The 14,959-nt window shown below is 47.6% G+C and overlaps 4 protein-coding genes across 4 annotated transcripts; 1 reads left to right on the top strand and 3 right to left on the bottom strand.

Annotated features, from left to right (window-relative positions):
- Positions 1–533: 533 nt before the first annotated feature.
- On the bottom strand, positions 534–4,489 carry N7484_003530 (exocyst subunit SEC8; the record flags this gene model as incomplete). The annotated part of the gene is made up of 9 exons (XM_057113950.1): positions 534–1,493; positions 1,545–1,652; positions 1,712–1,860; positions 1,909–2,044; positions 2,099–2,539; positions 2,592–2,708; positions 2,762–3,747; positions 3,800–3,973; positions 4,033–4,489. The coding sequence occupies 9 exons, from the start codon at positions 4,487–4,489 to the stop codon at positions 534–536; spliced, it is 3,528 nt and encodes a 1,175-aa protein (XP_056974090.1).
- Positions 4,490–4,972: 483 nt separating this feature from the next.
- On the bottom strand, positions 4,973–7,403 carry ampp (aminopeptidase P; the record flags this gene model as incomplete). Its single annotated transcript, XM_057113951.1, has 9 exons — positions 4,973–5,220; positions 5,277–5,321; positions 5,380–6,299; positions 6,362–6,407; positions 6,461–6,682; positions 6,737–6,798; positions 6,862–7,027; positions 7,093–7,152; positions 7,217–7,403. The coding sequence occupies 9 exons, from the start codon at positions 7,401–7,403 to the stop codon at positions 4,973–4,975; spliced, it is 1,956 nt and encodes a 651-aa protein (XP_056974091.1).
- A 1,814-nt stretch (positions 7,404–9,217) lies between these two features.
- Positions 9,218–11,468, top strand: N7484_003532 (uncharacterized protein; the record flags this gene model as incomplete). The annotated part of the gene is made up of 5 exons (XM_057113952.1): positions 9,218–9,353; positions 9,407–9,799; positions 9,851–9,980; positions 10,039–10,906; positions 10,959–11,468. The coding sequence occupies 5 exons, from the start codon at positions 9,218–9,220 to the stop codon at positions 11,466–11,468; spliced, it is 2,037 nt and encodes a 678-aa protein (XP_056974092.1).
- A 433-nt stretch (positions 11,469–11,901) lies between these two features.
- N7484_003533 (uncharacterized protein) lies at positions 11,902–13,266 on the bottom strand (the record flags this gene model as incomplete). Its single annotated transcript, XM_057113953.1, has 1 exon — positions 11,902–13,266. One exon carries the CDS (start codon positions 13,264–13,266, stop codon positions 11,902–11,904), a length of 1,365 nt encoding a protein of 454 aa, XP_056974093.1.
- Between the last annotated feature and the right edge of the window lie 1,693 nt (positions 13,267–14,959).

The raw sequence follows: 14,959 nt of genomic DNA on the forward strand, positions 1-14,959 counted from the left end.
TACCCTCATTCCCCGTTCTTCTTTCTGCCTGTTGTTTCTCACCCTGCTCTCTGGGTTTGATTACTGCCTTATCCTTTACCCTTTCTGTTGCTTATTCACTTCTGTTCTGGTGGATATTGCTATGCTTTCACCACTGCTTTATACAAGGCGGCCGATGTTCTTACGCCAGTGTTACTAGCGTATGGCGTATATCTTGTTTCTCTTGAACTTTTTTACTGTTCTATTCACCCTCTTCTTTGCACTTGTGCATGTTATTGGTCATTTTTCGCCCTGTTATTTGGTTTTATTACTACGGTCGGGTCGGCGAAATTTAGGTTCGGATGGGGGTTTTTTACTGGAAGCCATGGAGCTGTCGGTATAATGAAGTTGATTTAATTATTTCACGTGATCAAGACGTAGACATAAGGTAATCAGTGTAAGCCTGTAATATTGACCTGAATTCGTCAAATTCTATATTGAAAAATGTGAAGAGCAAACAATGGTATGAATTTCGAGCTATGAGGTATGGGAGACAGGCTTAGATCCACTACACATCATCGCGCATCCCACATCACCTCGTTAAGACGCAGCAAAGCATCCGCACTAGCCTTCTTCGCTGACATAAAGTCCTCCCGATTCTCCGCACCACGTGGACCGCGCAGGATCTCCGAAAAGCACAAATCAACCAGAACACGAAGCTCGTCGTACGTGAACGGTTCACCATTTCCAGCAGCCAGAGCTTTATCGCCCTGCGCCGCGAATGCCCCTTTCTCCTCGTTCGCGTAGTCCAATGCTTTCTCCGCGCCTTCCAAGAACCAATCCAGGAATTTGGCGCTACGAGGTAGAGCGACAACTTCTTGTTCGATGGCTGGGTCAGCGGTCGGGTCGATAATGATGTTCTTCAGGTTTTGCTGCAGAACGAGGACATCGAGCTGCAGTCGTAAAGCACCGTTCTCGTTCATGGCACCGATGTAGCGTGTACAAGCGACGAATACACGGTCAATCACCCGTGCCAAGCCGGATGTGATGAACCACCGCTCAGCGGAACCGAGGTACGTAGAGATATTGGTATCGAATGCGATTAGATCACCGTTTAACTGGAGAATTGTCGGGGATGCGGCCGTGGGCTGGTTCAAGATGATATGCCACCAATTCTCTGTTGGACTCGGAGTGGGGGTGATGGGCTCTGAGTTTCGGACAGTTGGCGGGTTGGGACCGGACATTGTCCTCGTCAACATGTGGATAATGCCGCAGCGGATGTCGATGTGGAGAGTGAGAAGGGCATATGATCCGAGTCGGTGGAGTGATTGCACTGTTTCGTCGAAGGCTGTGGCTGTCTCGTGGTTGAGGGGGAGATGTACTGGTTGGCTGATGCTGTCTCGCTTGGGCTTCATGGCTCCGAAAAGGGTCCATCTGCGGGATGGGCGGCCATTTGCGGTCACCTTTGATGGGTTGACTTCCTGAGAGGCATCGACGACCAGTCGAATCTTTGCAAGGTGACTTCCCAACCATTGCTAGAAAGGGGTTAGCGGGTGGTGGGTGTGTGTATAAGATGAAGTGCCTACCATGCTGTTGTATAGGAGTGAAAGAGCAACGACTGTCTTTGGGTCCGATATAATATCGTAGGGCTCCAAAGGTGAACTATCTGTCCTCTTCAGAAGGAGGTCGATTTCCTTCGTCCGTCAGCTTCGGTTCGAAATGAAAATAATTGGACGAAACAATTAACGCTTACTGTATCAATGAGAGTCTTCTTTTTGGCGCCGGGTCCTTGCCATAGTTCATCCACTACATCATGGATGTCACCAGCTTCGGCAAATGATGCAGCAGCCTTCAGTCGTACTTCGCCTCCATGGTTGCGAGCGGAAACCTTGGTAACCATTGCTGTATCACGTTAGTAACAGGCAAATATCTAGATATAGACTGACCAACCCTTATACCAGCCACAGCACTTGTCGTAGTACGTGACGATTTGGTCGATCAAAAGCTGTGTGAAAGCCTGGTCGTGCGGAATACTCGATAGCATTTTGCTAAACTCGCGCACAATAGTCATGAACTTGACCGTTCCCTGGAAGCGAAATCGTTAGATATCATGAAGCAATATGCAAGGCAGTGAACCTACTTTGAAAATTGGTCGAGGTGAAACTTTGGTCCACTGGGGATCCTCGGTGAATGCATCAGCGGCAATGAAGCTGAGTGTGCAGAGATCTGTCACAGTCTCATCTAATTGAGGGAGGAACACATTGACCATGAAATCGTCCAAGAATGAAGTCAATGTGGACATGGAAATATCCGAGTCGACTGGGACAATGTCTTTGAGGCGCTGAATGAAGGATAGCGATGGCGGGAGGAGAATCCTCATGTTGAATACGCTTGGCTCAAGAAGAAGCTTATGACCAGTCCCTGAGTTGCCTTGCTTGGATTGTGTGGCATCAGCCGCAGCTGCCTTTTGTCTAGATTTCGATACCAAACCAGGAACTGATGATTTGAGGATTTCGTCCAGCTCATCTTGCTCGGCTTTCATCTCCGAGTTCTGGTCAATATCGGATAACTTGAACATCTTCTGTAATAAAATTCATGTAAGCGGCCATATCTATTTTATTGAAAGTACATACCTTGTTCTTATCCCGGTTGCCCGAGTTGAAATTCCGCCGGGCATCCGCCTCCTCCCCTCGAGATCTAAATGATGCCTCACCATCGGTCGCGAGGTAGTCATGCAATAAGGACCGGATCTAGTGACTGTTAGTGAAGCTGATGCATACACTGAGGTTAAATGATATCTTACTTCGCTCTGCAAAAGCTTCCACAGTTCTTTGAATCCAGCACCGAGCGTGTCGCTCTTCGTAGGGCCTTCTCGCCCAATAATTGCCGAGACCACATCATGCACAACTCTGTGACCTTCAGCAATTGCCTCAAACTTGGCATAGAGTGCCCATAGGAACTCAGAAAGCACATGGCCGCGTTGCTCAATATTCTCCGTGGGCAAATTAGACTTGAGCTGGTTATCGTGCGAAGAATAGCTGCGGTTCGGGGTGGGATACCGAGCATCGACTTCGGCATTTGTTTTATCGACCACAGTGAATAGCTCCACTGGTAAGCGTTGCTCAATCCGATCAATAGCAGTGTCAAGATGGCCCATATTACTCAAAGCCTCAATCAATAGCTGGATATAAGAAAAGGTATCAGCTTCCGGGTTTCGAGATGCATCTTCGACCATTGGCGTAGAAGCATCAAACTTAGATAGGAAGCTGTAAACGGGACGTTCCCAGGATCGATTGCTCGTCCAGTTAGTTGGGTTCGCTTCTCCCTCTGCAGCAGGCGCCCTCCATCGATCTGCACAGTAGGGAGACTTGAGGTAAAGATGATCATGTAACTCCTCGATCAAGATGTCCGTAAGCGAAATTTCTTGGTTGGTAAAGTAGGCACGTATGTCGGACAAAGCACCGATATCCTCGAGCTCAGACCGCCGTAGCAATCGCTGCCCAGTGTGGAGTACTCCGACAGCCGCAAGGAATCGTTTGTCCGAGATTCGAGACTCAAGTTTCTCTGGGAGAGATTGAATTTCTTCAATCTGGGAAAACAATTGAAGAATGTCATCATAGTTCTGAGAAGAAGTTGCCAACCCTTTCAGCTCGGGCTTTGTTGACAACAACCCAGATTTTGCCTCATCTAAGGAGTTTCTGAGGTTGCGTACTCGGCCCTGTGAGCTGGCGATGTTAGATTGAATCTTGTGGTATGTACCAATAGAACTGTTGAATCCCTGATGATGTTCTGTGAGCCAATTAGCATCATTTCATGCCGGCAATATTACAAGTAAGCCTACCGTTCACAATTGATTTTAGGGTCCGCTGAATCTGAGCATGCATCTGCAAGAATTCCGGCTCCCTATCAGCTTTACCCAATGTACTCGTGTCCATCAAGTTCAGAGCGACATTGACCGGGATGCATTCATCATCCGTCATGAAATCCCAATCGCGTTGAATCGCCTGCAACACCTCTATAACGCCAATTTGTTAAATCAAGCCTGTGGCAGGATAGTATTAAGCACCGACAAACCTTCTACAGACTGCTTTCCACCGGTATTGCTCACAGCAGAACCCATTGCAGGCACAAGCCTGTCATGACTGCGATTATCTGCATAACGGGCCTCCTCCGTCGATCGATCCTCCCTCGCACTCTGATATCTCATATCGGAGCCACCGTCTCTCGGCCGGGACCTCGATGTCGATTGAGAAGTTGGCTGCTGTCTCTCCCGGTCCGACATGTCACGCCTCCGCTCCGGCGACTGGCCCGGTGAAATAGACGACGACTGGCTCGATTCGGCATAAAACCCACCGTATCCACCAGGTCGGTGATCTCGGCTTCCTCCATTCGAGCCACTGCTGCCTCCTCCTCGTCCGCCGTACCCGTTCACTCCGAGGCTGTCGTTACTGCCGTATCGGCCATCGTCGTACCGGCTGGTATCAGGGTACCCGTAGCCATTGCCGTTACTGTAGCCGCTTCTCCCACTCATTCCCAATGTTTTGCGCTCTATATGGCCGGATGCCTATGTGGTGGGCGATAATGTGATCGCCTGCGACAAGGGGCCGGTCAGGCGGGGAACCGCAACGGGCGTGTTTGGTGTTAGTCGAAACTCCGTGCTTTAGGTTCTGGAGCTTGCGCGCGTTCGTAGGCAGAAAGAAACTGCGACCATTCTTGGCCACAGGGTTCTGGGTGCTGGAAAAGACAATCGATGTGGAGGTAATCAATGGCAGAGTTGTGGGTGCCTGAGGCGGGATGGGGAAGTCGAAGTTGAAGGCTCCACATGAGCTTCAGCGGCCGCATTCCGGTGTGTCGCCCACTGAACTCAACCCAAAAAGTGCTGCTGTATTTACAATTTATATTTATTTACGATCTTGTATCACAGATGCATTTTTCATGGGATGCTAATTTTCACAATCCTACATAAATATGTGCCCTGGCGTCGGGTTGTATGGAACAAATGCCACCTTCCCTTTTACTTGGAGATTGGCTTGGTCTCCCGCTCCAGCCACTTCTGGGTCAACTCGTCCGAGTTGAAGTAGTGGTGTGTCTTGTCCCAAACCTCTGCGTGGTAGTCATTCACCCACTTGATCTCAGAATCGCTCAACAATGAGGGTTCGATCAGGTTGCGACCAATCGGCGTCATAGTAACGTGTTCAAAGCCCAGCCATTGCTTATCGCCAAATTTATTGGGAGTGTTGACCTCGCGTGCCATGATAATGTCTGAAAGGAAAGCGTTAGCGCATGCAAGATACAGAATCAGACCCGAGGAGACTAACTCTCAATACGAATTCCAAATTTGCCGTCCTCATAGTATCCGGGTTCTAGCAAAAGTTAGTACTGGAATGAATTTTCAGATGCCTGAAGAGTTAAGTGACGAACCATCCGAGATAACGTTTCCGGCGGCAATGGGAACTTCGGTGTACTGGACACGAGTACCAATGCCAATAGGGCCCTCGTGGACATTCAAGTAGGAACCGACTCCATGACCGGTCCCGTGGAGGAAGTCTAATCCCTCCTTCCACAGATGCTGGCGAGCCAGAACATCAATAGCAAAGCCGCTGGTACCCTTAGGGAAAACTGCGGTATCGATGCCAATGCAGCCCTTGAGAACAAGAGTGAACGCCCGCTTTTCAAACTCAGTGGGCTGGCCAAAGTGATAAGTACGAGTAGTATCGGTCGTTCCATCAAAATACTGGCAGCCAGAGTCACAGAGATAGATAGCGTTGGGATCAATGATCGAGCAGCTTCCCTTCTCCGGCTTGTAGTGGATCACCGCACCGTTAGGTCCAGTAGATGAGATAGTGTCAAACGAAAGACCAGCAAAAAGGTCGTGCTTGGAACGAATCAGCTCCAACTTATCCGCAGCATCGACTTCATCTAACACAGTCTTTTTGTTAACGAGCTCATTCTCGAGCCATGCGAAATACTCTGACAAGGCAGCACCGTCCCGAATATGGCAGGCGCGCATGCCCTCCAATTCAGCCTCGTTCTTGATCGCCTTTGCGTCTCCGATCGGGCTACGGACCTCCTCAACCTGGTCCTCGCCCCCCAAATTAAGGCTAAGTGCCCAAGAAGCCTTGTTGGACAACAAAAACTTAGCGGGTGCCTCACCCTTGGATTGGCTGCTAGCGTTGCTCAGGGCCTGAGCATCAGCAAAGATGGAGTCATATGGCTTGATAACCACATCGTCACCAAGTTGAGCCTTCACCTCAGGAGTAAGCTTGTCGCTATCAACGTAAAGATCTGCAGTAGTTGGAGTGATCACGGCGTAGGAGAAGAACACAGGATTATAGGGAATACTGCTAGCGGTCAGTCGCTTGTGCTTCAATGACATCGCATGAAGGCAAAAAGGATCACATACTCGCTTCCTCGCAGGTTGAACAGCCAGGCAATTTCATCCAGCGTCGCTATTAGCAATTGTTAGATAGATTATCAGAAGCCGGCAATAAATGCACCTTACATATGATAAAGCCTGCGTGTTTCTTTGCTTCCAGTTCCTTGCGCAAATCGGCGATCTTATCTTGGAAGGTCCTACCGGCATACTTCACCGGGTGCACCCGCACCTTTTCACTCGGACGCGCGGGGCGGTCTTTACCCCAAACCAAGTCAATCAGATTTTGTTGGATTCCCACAAGTGTCGATCCGTTTTTCTCAAGGGTCTCGGCCAGTTTCCGTGCGGCAGCTAAATCTTTGTGTCAATTATGATATCTGCATACCGCGATATCATGGCACTCACAGGCAGTAATCAAGGACGGATCCACGCCGACGGCCTTTCCGCCCTGGGCTTGTTCGGTTGTCCTGCAGTGTACTCAGTCTTTCTTGTCCAGCAGAATTCCAGCAAGGATCATGTATAGGCCATACCATTCCTGCCAAGTCGGGACACCCTCGATTCCGCGCTTCAGTAGTGTCCAGTTGTTATCAAGCTGCTTCGCAGCCTGATTGAAATATCGTCCATCGGTGGATAGCGACGCTTGCGTCAGGGAGATGACCGCAGTGCCGGCCGAACCAGAAAAGCCCGAAATGAATTCTATAATTGAAAAACGGTCGACCGTAAGCGTGTATCCGGAGGAGCAAGTAGAGTGGTTTGCTAACCTCGGCGACCATCACACGGGGCAATGTACTCGGACTGGTGGCTGTCTTCGGAGGGTGAAACTATTCAATGATTAAAACGCTGGTTCTTGTGCTGAATGGGTCTGAACAAGAGACATAGGCATACTGTACACATCCACCTTGTGCTCTTTCATCAGCTGCCTCAGCTTCGAAAGGCGGGCGCTAGTGTCCACAGTCCCCATTTCGATGTTGAAACGTGAATGGGAGGTGGAGAAGAACCTTGACGGTTTGAGAGGCGACCTGAGCGATCGCAAAGAAGTCCAAGGAAGGCGAATGTGATGCGAGAAGAGCATGGGCTAAGAAGGTGGAGAGGCTGCGGGACAAGGATGTGGGGGGGGAACGGTCACCTGCACACAAAAATTAACTGCGCGCGGGGAGTAAAAGATAAGTTGATAACGAGCTTGAAGCGTGAGAGGTCGCGAGGTCATAGGACGGTTAACGCCGGAGATGTTTGCACTCATTGCATCCTTAGCTTCAGATAATTATCACCTCCACTGCCTACGTAAACAATCGCTTAAATTGATATTCAACTAGTCTTTTTTTGATACAGCAGCTCATAAATTTCCCAGGAGCGGTATATTGAACGGTACCAGGTAGAGCTCGGTATTCAAACTTCGGGGTCATATACTGTAATTGATTACATACTCAGGTAGCTCCTTGCCTTCCACTACATAGGTTATTTATCCCGATATATATTACGGCTCCATGGAGTGATATATACGTGTTAGAAAGGTTGAATCAAGCAAGATGACATGTTCTTCAATACATGAGATAGTATTTTGTCTGAGTTCAAATTAGTGCGCTACGCTGAATGCGATTAGTGAGGCCTCCAAGTAGATTTTATGGTGTTCAATTAAAGCCACACCCCGGAATATTGCCCGGAGTCCGCCTGGGGAGACCTTGGCTACTCACACAGCAAATTTTTCTCTTGCTTTCGCCAGAAACACTAGGCTATACAGACCCACTGGTACAATATACCCATTTCCATCGTAAGTCGCACATCACGACTAAGCGCTTATAAGATACTTCTTAATTCCCCTTCTCAGACTCTGCCCATCTTTATCTCTTCAGAGCCGCAGTCGTAGACAATCATAAATTTAGATCCTAGCTACCCCTGAAACCTAATTTTTACTTCTATTTCCCTAGCAAAAACTAGCAGGTATGAGCAATAGACTAATATAATTCTCTATAGAAGAACTTAGGCTAGGTTGTAATATCTTTGTAGCTTAGAATTGGGTCTACTAAATTTTGAGTTGCAGTTCTTCGAAAGAATGCTATTCTTGAATATGTCTGCATTGTAGTAGAGATAAGATTAATATATATAGTAATCTGGAGTCCTTTATTTAGGAAATGACATTATCAGAGGTAAATCTTGCGCCCGGCAATTTCACGACGTCATTCTTTCGGATTTTTTTTGGGGGGGGGGAATAGGGAACTCAAGGATTTTAGGCGTCCTGTTGGATTTATAAAAAGAAAGCCCGAGCTTCACGAGCTTTTTGTGACGTATAAATATTTGGCAGCCCAGTACTGAAACCTTTGTAGTGGACGCCTAGGTTTCAACCTCGGAATTAAAGCAACGATAGATTCCACATACTCCTAAGATTCGCCGATTTCCTCAACTAAACTACCCGCGGTGACAATGATCGCTGCACCCATATTTTGCACTCATTGCTTGATTGCATCAGTCCACGGAGATATAGTCTAAAGGGAATTATCAAATGGCTCATATTAATAAATCGCTCATGAGGTATAAAGAACGAATAGAAGCCCTGCGTTGGCGACGCGTTGGCCTCAGCCTCAGAGCGCCCGATAGAAATTCATGCCGATCTACCCATTAAGCCTTACCATATGCTGTTGATAGTAAGACCTAATGGGTAAATCGGCATCAAGTTCCAAAACATTACCCGCAAATTCAATGCTCCATCATGTAAGTGGTGAACTTGTGGATGCGTTGATTCAAGTGGACAAATTGAGTGGACTAATAATGTGAATATGGCCGGGAATCTCGGAACTCACAGCTCTGGAGGGTATAAAGTACATATAAAATGTGATGTCCTGTTGATGATGGTTCATAAAACAATAGTCGCCTTGAATTATCATCAGCATTATGCGGACAGAACATGTCTTTTTGCTCCTAGTGGGGACTTTTACAGCTGCCCAAGCTAGTATTATCCCGAACCAAACTCGACAGAATGACAATTGTGCACAAATTTATCAACTTGCTGTTCAACATGGGAACAACTGTATGCAAAACATTGAAGACCCTGCGTTTGAAAATGTTACTAATTGTAAATAGCTGAAAGCATTACGATTCCCGGTACTCTGGCGCTCAAATGTCTTCAAGACCTTCCTTTCGAGCCGAAGCGAGCTGCATCATTCATTAAAGAGTATCGGAAACTCGTACAATTTGAATCCGACATCGAAATCTTGAAAAACCCACCTTCCGGCTATCAGATGCCACCTACTGACCTTCTCGGCGAACTTGACAAGATTGAGCAAAACGCTGCTGCTGGAGAGTATAATAGCCAATATGAATTTGATGCGGAGCTCAAAGCTCTAAGTATCTCAGCTTATCAAACTCATTTCTCCGTGACTCTATGCTCTATGTCACTTTTCATCTTTGAGAACTCAGTCCCACTTGTGTCAATCTCTTCTGATGGAACCTCTTTACCCGAGGTTTATACCAAAGGTAAGTTCTATACTGGCGCCTCGGTTGAAGTACCAGCTGACTTTGAGTTAGAGGATGCTACTCACCTGAGGACCTCTAGTAGAGGTCCCGTGTCCCCCATCAAAACTATCAATGGACGTTCTGTTGCCGACTACATACAAGGATTACCTATAGTGCATTCTTGCCAAGATTGGGACACCTTGTAAGCTCAATCTTTATTGGCTCCTTCGATAGCGTCCCTTTCTTACTGAATCGTGTAGATACAACTTGAATTTCTTTTCCAACCCAGTCAGCTTAGACCTTTCTGGCGCTGCTGGTGAGTGGCCCGGGGCATTCAGCGAAAATAATCAGTGGCCTGGCGCGTTCCATGCATTGCGCTTCGCCAACGGTTCGACCATGACAGTTGAAACAGTCGCTTCAGTTCAAGACTTTCCTTACCGCAATAGTAAGGAAATGTATTCAGGACTTTGCATTCCAAGCAACTCATCCTCCTTGGGGTCCACTGAAAGCGAGACGCCTTCACCTATCCCCAGTGGATATCCGAAACCGTTCATCCGCGATGACTTCAATCAGATAATGGGCTTCCTCCCAAATACTTCCCATCTGGAGGATGTTGGCGTTCTTGCCGTTACCAGCTTTGAGGGTTCCATTACTGTCGCACAAAACGCTGAATTCAACAAGATTGCCAGTGGATTTGTCAAGCAGGCAAGTAGAAAGGGGAAGAAGAAGATCTTGATTGATGTCTCTGGCAATGGTGGTGGAAATCCACTTGCTGGTCAGAACTTGTTCCGCATTTTCTTCCCTGAGATAGATGTCTACGCTGCCACTCGCTTCCGTTCTAATGAAGCAATTGACCTGGTTGGCCAAGCCGTCAGAAGGCTTCCCAACAATGCCACAAATGATATTAGACCTTTCATATATAAGGGCGAAGTGAAGCCTGATCAGGTACACGGATTCTCATCCTGGAAAGATCTGTACGGCCCTCACGAGATCCTTGGAGTCAATTCGTCCAGTTTGACTTCCGCCAATTTAACTGCCATCTCGACACCCAATGATCCCATCAATGGCTACGGAGATGCTCCTGCAGATCCGTCAAAGGCATTATTTGCAGCTGAAGATATTGTTCTTGTATGTGACTACTACCACTTCAAGCCTTAAGCCTCTACTTACCTCGGCATAGATTACAGATGGCGTGTGTGCATCGGCCTGCTCGATCTTCGCTGCGCTTATGAAGCAGGAAGGCGTGCGTACCATCGTCTTCGGTGGCCGTCCCAAGAACGGGCCGATGCAGGGTATTGGAGGCACCAGAGGAGCCTTAGCGATAGGTCTAAGTGTAAATGGGGAGCTCTTCGCAGGATACAAAGAAGCGGCGGAAAAGTCACTCAACACTTCGACGCCACTTTTGACCAAAGAACAGCTTGCGCGGTGGGATCAGATTGTCCCTCGTCCTATCGCGGAGTTTCCGCTCGTTTTTCCCGCGGGTTCTACTAACCTTCTCAATAACTACGGTCCTCATGATAGTGACACTCCTCTGCAGTTTCTTTACGAGGCTGCCGAGTGTCGCCGATTTTATACTCTGGACAATGTATTTGATCAAGAAACTGTTTGGGCATCGGCCGCGGATGCAATGTTTGATGGTGGCGCTTGTGTGCCTGGGTCTACTAATGCTACGGGGAGTCTCTTCGCGTGATGTCAGTTGTCCACCTCGCTTAATGGAATTTAGGACCCGTGGAAATGACGGCGATGACAATTTTTAAAGGCCAGAAATGATCGCCCTTCCATCTGTCACTTTACATTGGGGTTGCCTCTATAGTACACCTAGCTAGTGTTGCCTACAGTACTAAGTATTGAATGACTTTTGTTGAATTTTGCTAAAGCCTTAGAGCTCTTGGTAGCTGCAATTAAAGAAAGAACACTTTAGATTGTCACTATTGAATATGGACTCTCTACCCGACCTCCCAAAGATACAACATAATCCGAAAAGTCATCGTTCCAATGCCTTTGACTTATTGCCCGCCATATATATTTATGCCCATGTCCATTTTCAATGCAAATGCAAAATGCAAGTATATACTACCTAATCAAAAAAGTCCATTCCGCGTCCACCACTCCATAGAAGCACCTCAATTCACAGATTCAGCCCACGAAATCCACCGCCGCACACACTCGTCTACCTTCCGCAGCGCTTCCTTCTTAGCTTCTACCTCAAACCACTCCCGATGCTCTCTACCACACTCCGGACATTGACCAAGGTCACGCAGCCGAATATCTGCCAACTCAAGATGAATCAAGCGCTCCACACGATGCACATGCGGGACCTTTCTACCCGGTACTAGAACGGCATCAGAACCATTACTGCGGCCTGCTTGCTTAGATACTGGCACCCTAGCTGGGGAAGACGACGCAGATGAAGATGGTGTGTAAGGATAGTACCGAATCAAGGTCAGATCGTAGGAGCATTGGCGAGTCCATTCATTCATGCGGCGGTGCACGTTACTTGTGCGTCCAATTTTCAGACGGATCGTACCTGGCGTGGTGGATGTTGGGTTTGTGGTCAGAGCATTGATGTCTCGTGCAGCATTTATGGCGTCGCTTACACTACGAGGCTGAATTGGTGGACGGAGATTGTTGCTTCCTGTTGGTCCTGGGAGCAGTGATGAAGCGATTTCTCTTGGTACTGAGGCTTCTGTGTCACTGCGCGTTGTTGTAGTCGGCGGCGTTACCCAGAACATATAGATATAGCCCTCTTCGTCAGCACTGGAGATTGGCTTGGCTAGTTCCGTGAGTACTGAAGAGGTTGTCTGTGGAGAGAGTGTTGAGGGAATCCATGACAATAGAGACTGAGTTTGTGACGCAGATGAGGATTTTCTTGGCTCGGGCTGTGAAGGCCGCAAATGTGGCTGTGAAGCGGAAGATACCTGCTGTCCTGATGAAGGGACACGCCCGTTTTGTGGACGTCCAGCAGACACTTTTTGGTGCGGATGTTGCGAAGTAGGTGTAGCCTGCGACGGACGAGTCTGCATAGGCTTTTGTACTGGTCTAGCCGGACGGTGATCTGCGCCACTCTCATCCGCAATATCGAAGCAACAGAATGTCTTCTTCGGGCGAGGCCGGCGTTTTTCACCAAACCCGCTCTGGGTTCGCCGCTTTTGCTTTTTCTCATCTTTGAGATCTAGCACGCCGAGTCGGTCCATCAGCGTGTCAATGCTGGTTCTTGGCTTGATCGGTGCAATGGTGTCATTCACTATCGTGGGTGACGATGATGCCGCTTGGTCCTGATGCTGCCAGCAGTACAGAGAGACCAAGTCTGGTATTTCATGTTGAGCACCTCTCTTTCGTGGAGTGGATGCTGGAGATGGAGATGGTGAAGACGCCAAGGCCCGGCGACAGGGCCGGCCTTGAGCCGTAATGCCTCTACATGTGGTTGCTGGATTTCTAGAATCTGAGCGAGGAAGCAAAGATTCCGGTGTGTTGGAAATCTGAGGCATAGGTTCTCAGAAAACTGATCGCTTTGATGGTCGTGAAATTGATTCTACGGAGGAAGAAAATATTTCAGGCTAGGCCAGAAAAAGCCCTGCAGGGCCATGATGCCGGTGCGGTGAGGAGCAGGAATGTGCCCGTGCCTTTGAATAACTCCACCTGCTCCACGTCAATCGTGTCGCGAAGGGTTATTTTTAACCGGCACCGCCTTCTGTGGCAGTGCGGCTATGCTGGATGCATTACATCAGTTTCACTCCCAATATTCCCGTACCAATTGAGTTCTCGTGATAATCCAGATAACAACTGGACTTCTCATGTTTGGTATAGTAGGATCTATTTAGATCAATCCATGGTTTCGGCTATGGGCCCGAGGATCAATGATCAACACTCCTTTTTGAAGTAGTTTATGTAGCCAATGATGCCCGGTATTCAATACATGAGTCGCGTGGTCTAATGGTCATGATTTCTGATTCACATCACCTAGTGTTTGAATCACTCAGAAGGTTCCCGGTTCGATCCCGGGCGCGACTAATTTTTTGCACCTTTTTTCTTGTTTGTCTCAAATCTTAATTGACATAAAGTATAGTCTTATTTTGCTACAATTTTTTTTCTTTCGAAATATTTCCTTTAAATGACTGGTCAATTCAATCATGACCTATTTGGGTAGGTATTATCGATCCGGCACCACGCTAGCCGCATTTACGTGACGTTGCCATTGTACTTCTGATTAGAGCGGTCTGATTTCTCGAGCATGTGTTCAAGAACATACCTGTAGAACATACTATGGAACACACTGAGTATCTCTGTTTAATTAAAGCCGAAATATTAGACAATACTTGGCTTCGGGTCAATAAGGCTATAATTAACTATGAGGCGTGTTTGTAACCGCCCAAGAATTACAACAGCCATGTACCCTCTAAAACGCACACACGTGTATAGAGACCTTGTAGATGCATTCAGGGAAATTATCTATCTTGTATAATAAGGTTGTCCACACAGAGTATTGCGTTCAAAGTTACATCGCTGAGCGAAGTTATATAATCGGAAACCTTAGTTATTCTCTGTTTCTTGAGAAATCAGGTAGTGTTATCGGAATCACAATTATGTGCTGTTCTACACGGGCAAGTGTGGTGTCTAACTATCAATCTCATTTTTTGCGGGCTTGTTGTACAGTCCTGGGCTATAGAGCGTCATTGATCCAAATGCCGACGTCGGCACTTGTCTCATGCATCGTTTCCTTGCGCATAGTCTCGATCCGAGTTGGAGCTCCTAATCAGGTCACTGTTAGTATGCCCCCCCAGGGCTTATATATAATAGCTACAGCATATAGCATGAAGGATGCCGTATTAGCAGGATGGAGCTGCGAACCTCAGGGGAATATTTGTTGAAGGTGTGTATCATGCAAATGATGTGATAATCACCATTTACACCTGTATTAATATCTTTCCAATAGAATCTGTTTACAGGGGCCAAGTATTAGAGCTAGCCGATCCATGCATTCTCCGACACACTGTCTATCTCCATTTCCTTGGGTACTCGAAAACATTGTCTTATGTTTCGAAGCGATCTATTTGGGTTTCTCCCAAATGGAGTGGTCGAAGCGTTTTACCCAAATGAAGTGGTCGATGTGGCGGATTGTTTAGAGAAACTATGCCCAGTTCTATCGGGTAGTGCGAATGTAGAGTGTGTCCCACTGGAATC

This window comes from Penicillium longicatenatum (genome assembly GCF_028827895.1).
Source record: "Penicillium longicatenatum strain IBT 33135 chromosome Unknown contig_2_segment0_segment0, whole genome shotgun sequence".
NCBI classification, from domain to species: Eukaryota; Fungi; Ascomycota; class Eurotiomycetes; order Eurotiales; family Aspergillaceae; genus Penicillium; species Penicillium longicatenatum.